At 42.6% G+C, this 13,062-nt stretch overlaps 1 protein-coding gene across 1 annotated transcript; it reads left to right on the top strand.

Annotated features, from left to right (window-relative positions):
* Positions 1 to 3,860: 3,860 nt before the first annotated feature.
* RPL38 (ribosomal protein L38) lies at positions 3,861 to 11,389 on the top strand. The gene is made up of 4 exons (XM_060252092.1): positions 3,861 to 3,904; positions 4,306 to 4,391; positions 9,121 to 9,243; positions 11,321 to 11,389. The coding sequence occupies exons 1-4, from the start codon at positions 3,861 to 3,863 to the stop codon at positions 11,344 to 11,346; spliced, it is 279 nt and encodes a 92-aa protein (XP_060108075.1). The 3' UTR covers positions 11,347 to 11,389.
* The last annotated feature ends 1,673 nt before the right edge of the window (positions 11,390 to 13,062 follow it).

Raw genomic sequence — 13,062 nt, forward strand, 5'->3', positions numbered from 1 at the left:
CCACGGCTTCTAAGGCCCCGGTCAGATGGTCTGGGGCGGCATCTGGCCGGCCGTCCATCAAAAGATAGAGCTGGGTGTCATCTGCATATTGGTGACAACCCAGCCCAAAACCTCTGGCAATCTGGGCAATCTGGGCGCATATAGATGTTAAACATTATTGGTGAGAGAATCACTCCCTGCAGCACACCACATTCAAGTGGATGCCGCAGCAAGGTCTGCTCACCAATCGCCACCCTTTGTCCCCGACCGTGGAGAAAAGAAGAGAGCCACTGCAAGGCTACCCCTTGAACTCCAATGGCGGCAAGGTGGTGGGTCATTAGATCATAATCAATCGTGTCAAATGCTGCAGAGAGATCTAGCAACAACAGCAGCACTTACCCGCCTTGGTCCAGGTGCTGTCTAAGGTCATCTGTAAGGGCGACCAAAGCCATCTCCATCCCATGACCAGGACGGAAGCCAGACTGGAAGGGGTCAAGGGTAGAGGTATCCTTCAGGAATGCTTGAAACTGCCCTGCCACTGCTTTCTCAATTACCTTACCCAGGAACGGTAAATTCGAGACTGGGCAGTAATTGGCCAGGATTGTCGGGTCCAGAGCTGGCTTTGTCAGAAGCGGACGGACCACTGCATCTTTAAGTTCAGCCAGGAAGGTCCCTGTTTCCAAGGAGAGATTGATAGTATCAGCTAATGAGCCCTGGATACCCTCGCCCCCTGTTTAATAAGCCAGGATGGGCATGGGTCCAGTGGACAAGTGGTCAGCTTCACTGCAGTCAAGATCCTGTCCACATCTTCCCTATTAAGATGGCTGAAGCGGTCCAATATAGGACCTGAAGACGGGCAACGGGCTTCCAGTTCCCGTACTGTATCAATCATGGCCGGGAGGTTGTGGTGGAGAGTCGAGATCTTAACTGCAAAATAGGCTGCAAATGCCTCACAGCCTATATCCAATTCTCTAACTTTTGAATTGCCCGTAGGCACTGTAGTCAATGATCGAATTGTCCTAAATAATTGGGCCGGGCGCAACTTTGCAGATGCAATGGAGGCTGTGTAGAATTCCTTCTTTGCAGACTTCACTGCCTTCTCATAGGCTTTCATAAATGCTCTATAAGAAGTTCTGGACTCCTCGTCACAAGATTTCTGCCACACTCGCTCTAGCCGTCTCAGTTGCTGTTTCATCATCTTCAGCTCCAGGGTATACCATGGAGACAATTTGGTACAGTGATGAAGAGGGCGCCGGGGGAGGGGGGGGGCGATGTCGTCACTGGCAGTGGAGAACCGGGAATACCAGTCCTCCACTAGCTCATCTAATGACCCACCAGGGGGCATCAGGTCCCACAGAGCTTCTTGAAGTTGCTCTGGGTCCAATTGGCTCCATGGAGGAGCATAAATTTGCCCCGCCGCCTAAACAGGAGGAGGGTTGTAAATCAAATCGGTCTTTCAGGGCATAATGAGCTGACCATGGAACTGGAACAAGAGATATCAGATCAGATGTTATTCCTGTCCCAAAAACCAAGTCCAGTGTGTGCCCAGCCTGGTGTGTGTCAACCAAGATGGAAATTGTTGCTGTCCTCAACCAAAAGCCTGATAGAACATCTCTGCCTTGCAGGCCCTGCAGAGTGAGTATCAAAGTAATATGGGGGCCTTTCAAGTTTATGAATACAGAATACAGACCCAATCCAGCAAATGAGACTCAAACACACAATTTTCTGTATGTGTAGCTGCTATGGATACTCGTCTGGATGTTTATGTCATCTATTCTACACTATGTTCACTTGAACCCTTGTGTTTTGGCTAGATCCACCTTTTGATGTCAATGGAGATGCCCAATCCAGTCTAGGAACACAAGTTGTTGCATGTAGCTGCCAGTTGTGTTAGAGCCTCTATTTTAATAGCACAGGCCTACATTAGAGGGCTTTCATAAGGATTACTAAAAAAAATGCATCAGAAGCACTTTGAGCATTGAAGTGTGAAAACAAAGACTTTGTTATAGTAGTCTGACTGCCTACCATGGCTCTAGGTGTGAGTAGGAAAGCAGCATGTACATCCAGGATATCTTCCTAATTGTTTCCCTTTATAATTGGAGACAGTCAGAGTAGCCCCTCAGTAACGGTTTAATTTACATAGCCTCATTCCAGTATGTGGCAGGGTAGTTATGTTTTTGGAATAATTAAATTAACATTGGCATCAGAGCAGATCAAAAGAGAGGACAGGTGTTGGGGAGAGCAATGTTTCCTCAAAAGTTTAAGAGCCCATTTCCTACATTACATTCTTAATCTGTGAATTTCACACACAAAGTGAAACAGTCATCTTAGTGAGGTAAATACATGCACCTGTACATTGTATATTTATACTGAAGAAATATGACTGGCCAGGCCTCATTTTGGGCGGAGCTCCAAATCCTCGAAGTTTTATTGTGCTCTTTCTTTCTCCCTCCCCACTCCCCAACTTGTTTTTAGGCTCCATTGTTCAGCCCCCCTGTGAAGATTTTGCTGAACTCTTGACAAACTTTCTAATATTTTTCCCCAGGAAAAAAATGGGAAAATAATCAAAACATATAAAGCAGACAGATGGAAATCTTCATATCACTGTGGCCACATAGGAGAAAGTAATTTAAAAAGTATGATGGCAGTAAGGTTTTATCATGGCAATCATAATTCCAGAAGCATTTTAAGGTAGATGCTGAGCTGATGTAATTTAGTACGCCTTCCAGTAAGTTATGCAAATAAGTTGTGCTAATGAGCTCCGGCAACTCTTTTTCTACGAAATGACCCCTGTGACTGGCCAAGGTTCCCAGCCCCTATACACGTGTCAAGTACACCCCATCAAATATGTGTTTGCCTGCGGAAACCTGTGAAGCTACTACAAGCCCATCACAGCTGTGCCTTTGGCATTACCGGCGCTCAGCGTTACCCCAGGCTGCTCATTTGAAAGCCGTACTTTGGCCTTTTAACGTTGCCTGTCCAGTAGACGCTCACCGCTCTGATCGTTTTGAGTCGGCACTTGTCCCACTGATTTCAACAGGATCTGCTTCCAAGTGAGTAAGCGCAATTCCCTATCGCAACGGTAACTGAGTTAATTACCGGGCATCACTAATTTAAAAGCAACCAAATAAAGTCTTATATTAACTAGTTTATGTTACGTACCAATCCAACATAGTACTTAGCCTCATCAGTCGTTACCAATGATGCAATAAGACTACTTTCTTGGCGGTAATAAAATTCAAACGCTTTTCTATCTAAAATAAAGAGCTTTCATCCCGTTTCTCGAAAGAGAATTTTGTCCCTCTCGGATTTCCTTAGCTCAACCCCTAGCCGCATTTAATTACCCGGATGCGGAAGTGCTTGTTCTTTCCTGTTTTAGGTCCCTCGGAGGCTGAGTTCGGCGTCTTGGCGAGAGGTAATTTAGATCTGGTGCCATCCGTGGCAAGATTGTTTAGTGGAAGCTGCTAAGAGGGTGGTGGATGCAGAGTGGATGGCCAGGGATGTAGTGGTGGAGATTTGAGGGTTGCTGAGGGGAAAAGTGCTCGAACTGTGGCTCCCTTTTTCTCGTGAATCCCAAGTGATTCGGCCATTTTGATCTTTCTTCCGCAGGTAGTCGCTGGAAGCCGTCGCCATGGTGAGTGCATGGGGAAGCGGGGGATTGACTAGGAAGCCGGTTCCCCTGGGTTCGGCTGAGTTGTGGGTTTTCTCTTGTATGGGCGGTATCTTCTTTGTCCAGAATCTACTGACTTAATTGCATGATCTTGAAGTTTAACGTTAAATGAGATGGGAAAATGTTCTCCTTGCCAGTATGCATATTTGTATACATTTTTAGCATGTCCACTCCTTCCTTTCTAAGTAAAAGCCAAAAGAAATATAAAAACATGAACTGGTGTAACCAGAATATACACAATATTCCAAATGTGGTGTAAATTTATATAAAGGTAATAGTCATAGCAGTTTTATTTTCAAGCATTCTCTTAATGGCATGTAGCATGGAACTTCCTTTTATTTTAATAAAGTCAGCTTGCAAACACTGGATCAGTATTTTTAGAGAGTATCCACCTGAACTGAGGGAGAACTTTCAGGAAATTCTGGTCCCTACAGAGTTCATTTCTTTTCTTTTCTTTTTAGGTCTTAAATTCTGTATTTCTCTGAAGGCTGAAAAACACGTCCATTATTATCCCTCATATCAGGCATTAATAGCAAAATGAGATTTGACAGTTTGTCAGGCTTTTATACTGGGTGTCTGACACATAGATTCAACATAGAAGGAAAAGTTGATTGGGCTGCAAAATTAACATTGCTAGACTAATGTAAGACATTCAGAGCCCTGATTCTTTACTTGTTACAGCCTCGCAAAATTGAAGAAATCAAAGACTTCCTATTGACAGCCAGGAGAAAAGATGCAAAATGTGAGTAGCAACTGTTGACTTTATAAAAATCTTACTTTCTCATGAAGGATTTTTCATTCTTAGGTATGTTTGTGTTCTTTAAATAGTGTAGATGCTGCAAGTGTAGTACTGTTTTCATGTACTGCTTAAAAGTAAATTGAGAATGACATCTCTGCCTGAAGGCCTGTGATTCAGGTACCAACAGTGCCCAAGGGTAGGTCGTAAAAGAATGTTAGATTGTGCTAAGGCGGTATATTGTGATAAAGCAGTATTCTCCCACAAAATTACTCTCCCATGAAGCTTGCTGGGTGACCTTGGACCAGACCTTCTCTCTGCCTAACATACCTCAGGTGGTGGTTGTGGCGGTAATATGGAGGTGCACAGAACAATGTATGCTATCCTGAATTTTTGGAGAAAGGGCAGGGAAAAAATGTAGTAAATAATAAATCAGGGCGTCATTGCTGTAAGTTTCAGTCTCAGTTCAAGATGAAACATTTCATTTCTGAGCTAGTTCATAGTTGCCATGTATGCACAATGCAACACCCAGATTTGCAGCATTTGATAAGTTCTAAGATTTTCCATTTTGAAATGTTTAACGTGAATGCATGGGAAGAAGGAAGAAGGACACAACCATAAGAACCATTTCTGAGCTCAGCATGTCTTGAAGTGGTGTGTGTGTTAAGTGCAGTCAAGTTGCTTGCAATTTATGGTGACCCTATGGATTAATGGCCTCCAAAATGTCCTATCCCTAACAGCCTTTGCTAAGGGCTTGCAAAGTGAGGCTTCTTTAGGTCAATCAGTCTTATGTTGTCTTCCTCTTTTTATGCTGCCCACTGCTGCAATCATGCCGATTTCCACAGGATGAAAGAAACATACAATGGGAGAATCTCAGAGAGATGGAATGCAGTACGAAAAACCATGATGGAATTAACGAAACAATAATTCATTTAGAAGCAGTTTTTAAATAGTACAAATCTTCACATTAAGTGATTCAACACACATATAAACAGCACTGTTTTACAGGGTGATACTGTTCAATTCCATAATAATGATAACACATCAAAGCACTACAATTTCATTATCTTATTCAAACAAAAATAAAGTGCTTAGTGCAAAAGGTGCTTGTAGGACAGATATTGGTGCAGTATTTCACAACAAGTCTCTCTTCTTGAGAAACCATCCCCATTTCTGCAGTATGCCTGGGCAAGCAGGTTTGCAGGGATTTCCTACTCCACTGCCTGGGGATCACCTCCTCCAGCTCTCCCCATGGGACCTCCTATGAGGGAGAGCTGGGGGAGGTGATCCCCAGGCAGTGGAGTAGGAAATCCCTGCAAACCCGCTTGCCCAGCCATCCTGCCATGGCAGAGCTCCTGGCTATGTAATTACGATGTAATTTATCATACATATAACATATCTATAAAATAATGTAATATAATGAATAGTGGAATGTAATGTAACTTGGAGTGGTAGATTAGAATTTGCTTTTCTAGTCTGGGGACAGTGTAGATATACGGCACAGCCGATCGCCCCACCTCAAAAAAGAGGATGCTGTAAAGTTTCCTTTGTGCTTCAGAGGAGACTGATGGAGCATGACAGCAGGGTCTCAATTAGTCAGAACCACACAATTAAGAAGGGTACCCATCTGGTCATCAGTCTCTGATTTTGATATATTTATTTCTTCCACCATGTTTCCCCCCGGAATTAAAACCAAACAGATGGTGACAGCATAAATTACTAAACAAAGAACTCTTTGATTAACATCTCTTAGAGATGCTCATGCAAACACCTCATGGTTTTGTAGCAAAACATCTAGTGTTTAGTGGTTTCACTTACTATTTGAGATATCATTGCAGTGTATTCAATATGCCTTGAAAGAGACTTCCGTTCATATTCAAATATGAGAATTCTCCAAGGAGTTCGTGGGAGCACAGACGGTCCCCACCAGTGTTCCCTCTAAGCCGAGTTAGCGTGAGCTAGCTTGCAGATTTTTATCCTCCAGCTCACACATTTTTGTCTTAGCTCAGGAAGGATGACCCCCAGAGCACAATCATTTATGCAGGAGCTCACAACTTTGATGCCAGTAGCTCACAAATTAGAATTTTTGCTCGCAAGACTCTGCAGCTTAGAGGGAACGTTGGCCCCCACCACATTTTAGTCCTCATAATAATCCTGAGAAGTGGGATGAACTTGGACCAGTTAGTTTAGTAAATCTATTAAAATAGCCTGTTATTTTAAATTCTTTTTTTAGAATTTTTGTTGTATGCAAGGGGAAAAAGCATAAATGGGAAAGAAGACTTAATCTGGAGGGCTCTAGGAAAAGCCAGGGACAGTTCAAAGAGTAATGTTGGTCTGCTCTTACTGGCAAATATTAACTCTCTTACTCCACAGTCTTGGTGTTATCAGAACTGTTCTAGAAAAAATTCCAGGTGAGCTCACCTGTCAGCGCCCTTCCTCAGAAGGGGAGGGGATATTAAAAGTGCCTCCCTCCAACATTTAAGGCAGAACATTCTCTGTGGGGTAGAGACAAAGTAGAGATTGCTTCTAATGAGCAGCCATGATCGCCAGAAGTCCCCTAGAAGTCCCCAGAAGTTCTTGTGGTTCAAAGCAGCTTGCAAATCACAGACATCTGAAGAAGTGTGTATGCACACAAAAGCTTATACCCAGAATTAGATTTCATTGGTCTTAAAGGTGCCACTAGACTCAAACTCAAGTTAAAACACTAATCTAAAACCTAGATCTCTCCTGCCCTCGAGTTTGCTGTAGTTTATACCCTATTCAAAGCACTGGCTAATAAAATGGTCTTGCAGTGCCTCCTGGAGATTTCAAACAGCAGTGCTCCACTCACCTTTTCAAGTGGGAGTCTTTACAGAAGAGGCACAGTTTCAAGCTTATGCCAGGTGAGCCACTTAAAGCAGGGGATCCCAACCTTTTTGAGCCTGTGGGCACATTTGGAGTTCTGACATGACATGGTGGGCGCAGCAACAAAATGGTTGCTGCAGGAAGGCAGAGCCAGCCACGAAATGATTGCCACAGCTTAACTTTAGTAATGAGATGCTGCATGGTGCAGAGTGGTAAAGCTGCAGTACTGCAGTCCAAACTCTGCTCATGACCTGAGTTCAATCCCAGCAGAAGCTGGGTTCAGGTAGCTGGCTCAAAGTTGACTCAGCTTTCCATCCATCTGAGGTCAGTAAAATGAATACCCAGCTTGCTGGGGGTAAAGTGTAGATGATTGGGGAAAACAATGGCAAACCACCCCATAACAAAAAGTGTGCCAAGAAAACATTGTGATATCACCCCATGGGTCTGTAATGACTCAGTGCTTGCTCAGGGGACTACCTTTACCTTTTAACTTTAGTAACACAGTGTAGATCCTTGTGTTGTGGTGGCAGTTGTTGTGAAAGGAAATTTAAAAAAACAAAATCTGCACAGCCAGTCAGAAGCTCTGCAGGGCAAAAGCCTTACTTGTCTCCACCTACTTCCTAAAAGCACTTGTTGGCTGCCAGAAAAGGTGTTGGCTGCCATGGCCTCCGTGGCACCACATTGGGAACCCCTGATCTAAAGTGAGGAAATGATGGGTTGGTGGGAACCTGAAAACCTTGAAGACATAACAGAGAAGATGGTCCTAGGCTGTGAAGGTCATAGCCAGCAACTGGAATTGGACTCTGAAACAAACTAGCTACCAATGTAATTGTTTTAAATATGTTATCATCGACTAGATGCTGACAATAAATTAGGCTGCTGCATTTTGAACCAGGTGTAGTTCCTGGATTGTCTTTGGGGTCAGCCCAGTGTAGAGCACATTACAGTAATCCAACCGAGGCCAGGTTGGCTGGATCTTAACAAGGAGAGGGTTGGGAAACTAAACGCAGGTGGTAGATTTAACTTGTTCTGCCTGCCTACCAGAATTACTGGTCCAAAGTCATACCACAAGCTTTGTGGCACTGTAGTGGTTTGAGCTTGAATCTCTCTAGTCTTGGTTTGATACACTAACCACTTCACTGCACCGGTTCTCGGTAGAAAGTTGGATGGTGTGTGTGGTGTACGATAATCAGCAAGCTGTCAAACAGGGGTGGCCAAACTGCGGCTCTTTCACATCTATGGTGTGGCTCTCAAAGCCCCCGTTGCACTGTTGGCTGACTTGGAAAAGGCATTTTTCTCTTTAAATCACTTCTCCAAGACAGCCAGCAGCATGGAGAATGCATTTGAAGTTAAAGTTGCTTTCTTCCCCCAATCTCCCTCCCTCCAGCATCTGATTTTCATGTCTTGCAGCTCTCAAACATGTGACATTTATTCTGTGTGGCTCTTACGTTAAGTGGCCACCTGTTTTAAGATTTCTATCATTGTATTTTCAAAAGGCCCGTGCCATGGGGTGGAATGAGATCCAGTCCCATTTCTTGTGTTCCAGCTGCCCTGAACGCTAATAAATAAATAGGGACAGGCAGCTTTTTTGTTCTCCGAACTCTCTCAGCCCCACCTACCTCACAAGGTGACCGTTGGGAGGGGAAGAGAAAGTGATTGTAAGCCACTTTGAGATTCCTTAAGGTAGAAAAAAGTGGGGCATTAAAAACATACTCTTCTTGTGAAGATATATTAGTAAGCTGACAGACAAATGGGGGATGATCAGGGTTGTTTTTGCTCAGCCACAGTGCGACAAGCCAGTCCCTAACGGTACTAGCCTCTTGTTCTAGCAGTCAGCCTGTTACTGGAGTGTTGTAGGTGCGGCACTGACCTTAATCTTCTTACCCCGCAGCTGTCAAGATTAAGAAAAACAAGGATAATGTGAAATTCAAGGTGCGATGCAGCCGGTATCTGTATACACTCGTCATCACAGACAAGGAAAAGGCTGAAAAGTTGAAGCAGTCTCTGCCACCAGGTAGCTGAACGTGAGGGTTGTTGTGGTTATGGGAAATGGCTCTGATAGTATCAGGAAAGTGGTGTTAAACTTGTGGTCTTGCCCAGCAGATCATGGTACTTTTTATTGCCTCCTATACCAAGCAGGGCAGAAAGTGGTGGACGGTTTGATACGTTGAATATGGGACGAACCCTTATGAAAGGGGCCACATAAATATGTACTAGCTAGCTTGCTGGTTAGCCATAGAAAACTTCAAGTAGTACTGTTGTTGCTTGTAAATCAGCATATATTATAGTTGGAAATCAATCCCAAATTCTGTGGCACACATATTTACAATACAACAGCTAGAAATACAGTATAGATCTTAGAAGTTATCTGCCTGATAAAGGATTAGGATCACTTCAGTAGCATTTGGCCCATTCTTTTTATTAATACAGGAAGTATTTTGAAATGACATAGCAGTGGAGGAGCAGCTTGAGGGAAATTGACAACTTACGGTGCAACTAAAGATTCTTAACCCTACCTTGGAACATAATCTCAAATCCTTGAACATATAGTTCATGAGCCTTTCACATTACAAAATTATCTGCTTAGAGGCAAAATAGCCAATTAAGAAATTTCTGTGCACCCACACAAAACAAGGTCACTGAAAGATGTATGGCATTTTTCAGAAGCAGGGACTAATTTTTACTGACATGGTGGAGATATAATGACAAACCATTAACAAGCCACTGTTTGGCTAAGCCATGGGAGGATATTTTATTGGAGCCGTCGAATCATAGTTTAAAGCTGATGCAAATCCAAACTCTTAATTAGCTGGCATGCCTTTAGAACTGCATCATGAGTCCATGATTTGAGACGTTGCTGTAAGTTTTGATACTGACCAACTACTAGAAAGGAGTATATGGTAAGCGGAGAATGAAGTGCTCTGAGAAATTTTGGTGGAAGCTTTTCAACCAAGTGGCCGCCCTGAGCCACTTGTGGGAAGGGCGGGATATAAATTCTAAATAAATAAATAAATAAATAAACCATGCCCATCTGCAGCCTGGCAATGAACTCTGCTGATTGGCCTTTATTTAAAGCAGCCACCTCTCTTCCTCAGAATTCCCAAATGACTGGGGAGTCCTGTATTTAGGAATGCAATTATCTAGGGGGACACAGTGAGTGAGAGTTTGGGAGGCAAACGTATGGTACTTGGGTCACAGCCGGTGGTTTTAGAACCAAAACTATACTTGTTGTTCTACCAGACCCATGCAAGATAAATAGTAAAAGATACATCCTATGCAAAGCCGGCCGTGGACCTAACTCAAAAATGTCTGTGCTGTTTGCTTGAGAAATGTTACTCACCGGGGGTGGGGGGTGGTTACATAGAAAAAGGTCACAAATTTAAAAAGCTGAGATATAGGTGTGAGGTGTAAAGTGTCAGAACTTTAAAATCTTATTCACCTTTCTTAGTATGACATTTTTAAAAGGACAGCAAAATCTTATTTTAAACTGCCCATTTGTTCACCTTGTTGCAACTTAAATGAGGGCTGTTCTGGAAAGCAGTAGCGTGGAGGAAAGCATTTACACTACTAACTTGGCAGAATGAGCATCAGTTTTTAGTACATACTTCAGAGATTGTAGCAAGAATTAAAAAGACCTGGAAACATCTAATTGAGAAGTGAGTGAAATGTAATGCCGTTCCTTTAGTTAAGCATAACCAGAGAGATAGCAGGAGGGTAAGTTCTCTTTCACATGAAGTTGTACCAGTGTCAGCTTAATGACTGGCTGTTAAAGCCTTTTGTCTAAATGTCACTTGCCTAGGAGGGAAACTACTGGACAGTGTGAAGATGTGACAGCTTGAGCAATGATATAGTTAGTTTCAATGTAAAATGTCATTGAACATCCAGCCATAGTAGCAGTACATCTATGAAAAGCCCTGTGTGCATTCAAGCCACCTGGTTCACAGGTTAGCAAGTCATGCTCCTGTGCACACTAACTGAGCTTTGCTAACGAGTCTCATCTTCGAGGGGCTGCCAGCCTGTCAAAACAGAAATAATGAGGGCAGAATCTGTCTCTTTATGCTTCAGCATCTTTATTTCTTCCTTCTTTTCAGGTTTGGCTGTGAAGGAGCTGAAGTGAATCTTGGTTATGCCTTCAACTTGTAATAAAGGAATTAATTGTTCTTCCTACTCAGTGTTATTTTTCCCGGGGCTTCTTTAGGGAACAGCAACTACGCATGGATTGAGGTCTGCAGTTCTGAAGACCTATACAAACTTTGCATCCTCTGGACTGTGGTGTACTTGGGTCTTCCTTTTGAACCTATCGGCTTTGTTTCCTCTGTCTCCTTGGACTTTGTACTCAAGCAATAGTACAATAAGGGGGATGCTTTCAGTGTGGAGTGGAGACCTTCTAATCATTGTTCTAATATTTGGGCACAATGTTGAAACACTTAGTGGATGTACTTGAGGCCCTTTAAAAGCCTGGAGTTCACATATCTGTAGAAAAACCACCACCCAAACTAGCACTTATAGGGTACTGATGGCTGCCTTAAAACGTTCCTAATGTAGAATCCATAAACACGATCCACAAAACAGAATTCATAATCAGGTGAACTAAGAATGTCTGATCCTTATTTTGAAGTGAATTCTTTTCCTAGTTCAGGCATAAATTTGAACCCCCTCCAAATGAACTTTTTTTTGTAGGACAAATTTAACAATAAGGATCGAATCCTACTTTCTAATGGATGTGTGCCTCCTCATGTATAGCAAAACCTCCACACAATGGGACTATGTGAGGCTAGAGATTTCTGCAAATTAGGGTGGTGGTGGTGGCATGGTTTGCAGAAGACTCCCAGTTAAAAAGATGATTTCCCACCCCACACAGACACACAAATGAGCAAGGCCATTTAAAAAGCAGATGGAAGTATGATAAATGGAAGGAAAAGACACTGAAGGATAGAAGACTCATGTGAGGTCTGTAACAACTAAAAGAAGAACATGAAGACTGGAAAGGTGAATGCTGTTGGGGAAGGGATAATGGGCTTTATGTGAGAGAGACTAAGGGACAATTGTATGGTGTGGACAAGAATGCCTACAGGTGACATGGAGAACAGGCATGGCGAAGGGAAAAGAAAAGTGAGTAGATGAAAAGCAAGGAGAGAGGCTTGGGAAAAAAAGTTATTTTTTTTAAGTGTATATCTTGCTCTATCCCAGAAATGGGCTCAGGGCAGCTCACAGCAAATAAAATACAGAAAAATACCAATAACATAAGAATAAAATTTAAAAACGTGCAGAACAAACAAGATGGCAGCAAACAAGACAATAATACCAGAGCAATCCACAATGCCTCCAGGAGTTAAGAAAATAGCACAATGCTCACGGTTAACAAAAGGCTGTATATTAAATATATAAAGAATTAAAAATATGATACAAATATAATTCTTTTGACCATTCCAAAGGGAACAAGTCCCCTATACGGGGTAAGTATAATGCAGATTCAACAATAAAGCACTCTATATATAGTCCATTTCAAAGGAACTTCAGCTCCTTATATAGTGCTGATGTTAAGCTGGAAAATGTCCAATAGGTCCAAATTCTTTGTCAGTCCCTGCACACATGTTGCTAAGCAACAGAATGCTTTATTGTTGAATCTGCATTGTACTTACCCTGTATAGGGGTGGGACTTGTTCCCTTTGGAATGTTCAAAAGAATTATATTTGTATATTTTTGAAATTCTTTATATATTTAATATACAGCCTTTTGTTAACCATGAGCATTGTACTATTTCTCTGATTCACTATGATTTTTCCCTAGTCTGTCTACCTCTTTTTGTTCCTGCAGGAGTTAGTCAAGTAAC

Source organism: Heteronotia binoei, chromosome 13 (assembly GCF_032191835.1).
Source record: "Heteronotia binoei isolate CCM8104 ecotype False Entrance Well chromosome 13, APGP_CSIRO_Hbin_v1, whole genome shotgun sequence".
Taxonomy (NCBI): domain Eukaryota; kingdom Metazoa; phylum Chordata; class Lepidosauria; order Squamata; family Gekkonidae; genus Heteronotia; species Heteronotia binoei.

Bases quoted from the DNA above. Each gene is read 5' to 3' on its own strand.
- RPL38 (XM_060252092.1), top strand. From the start codon at position 3,861: ATGAACTGGTGTAACCAGAATATACACAATATTCCAAATGTGGT. The intron at 3,905-4,305 runs GTAAATTTATAT...TAAGACATTCAG, and splicing joins CACAATATTCCAAATGTGGT to AGCCCTGATTCTTTACTTGT. The intron at 4,392-9,120 runs GTGAGTAGCAAC...CTTACCCCGCAG, and splicing joins CAGGAGAAAAGATGCAAAAT to CTGTCAAGATTAAGAAAAAC.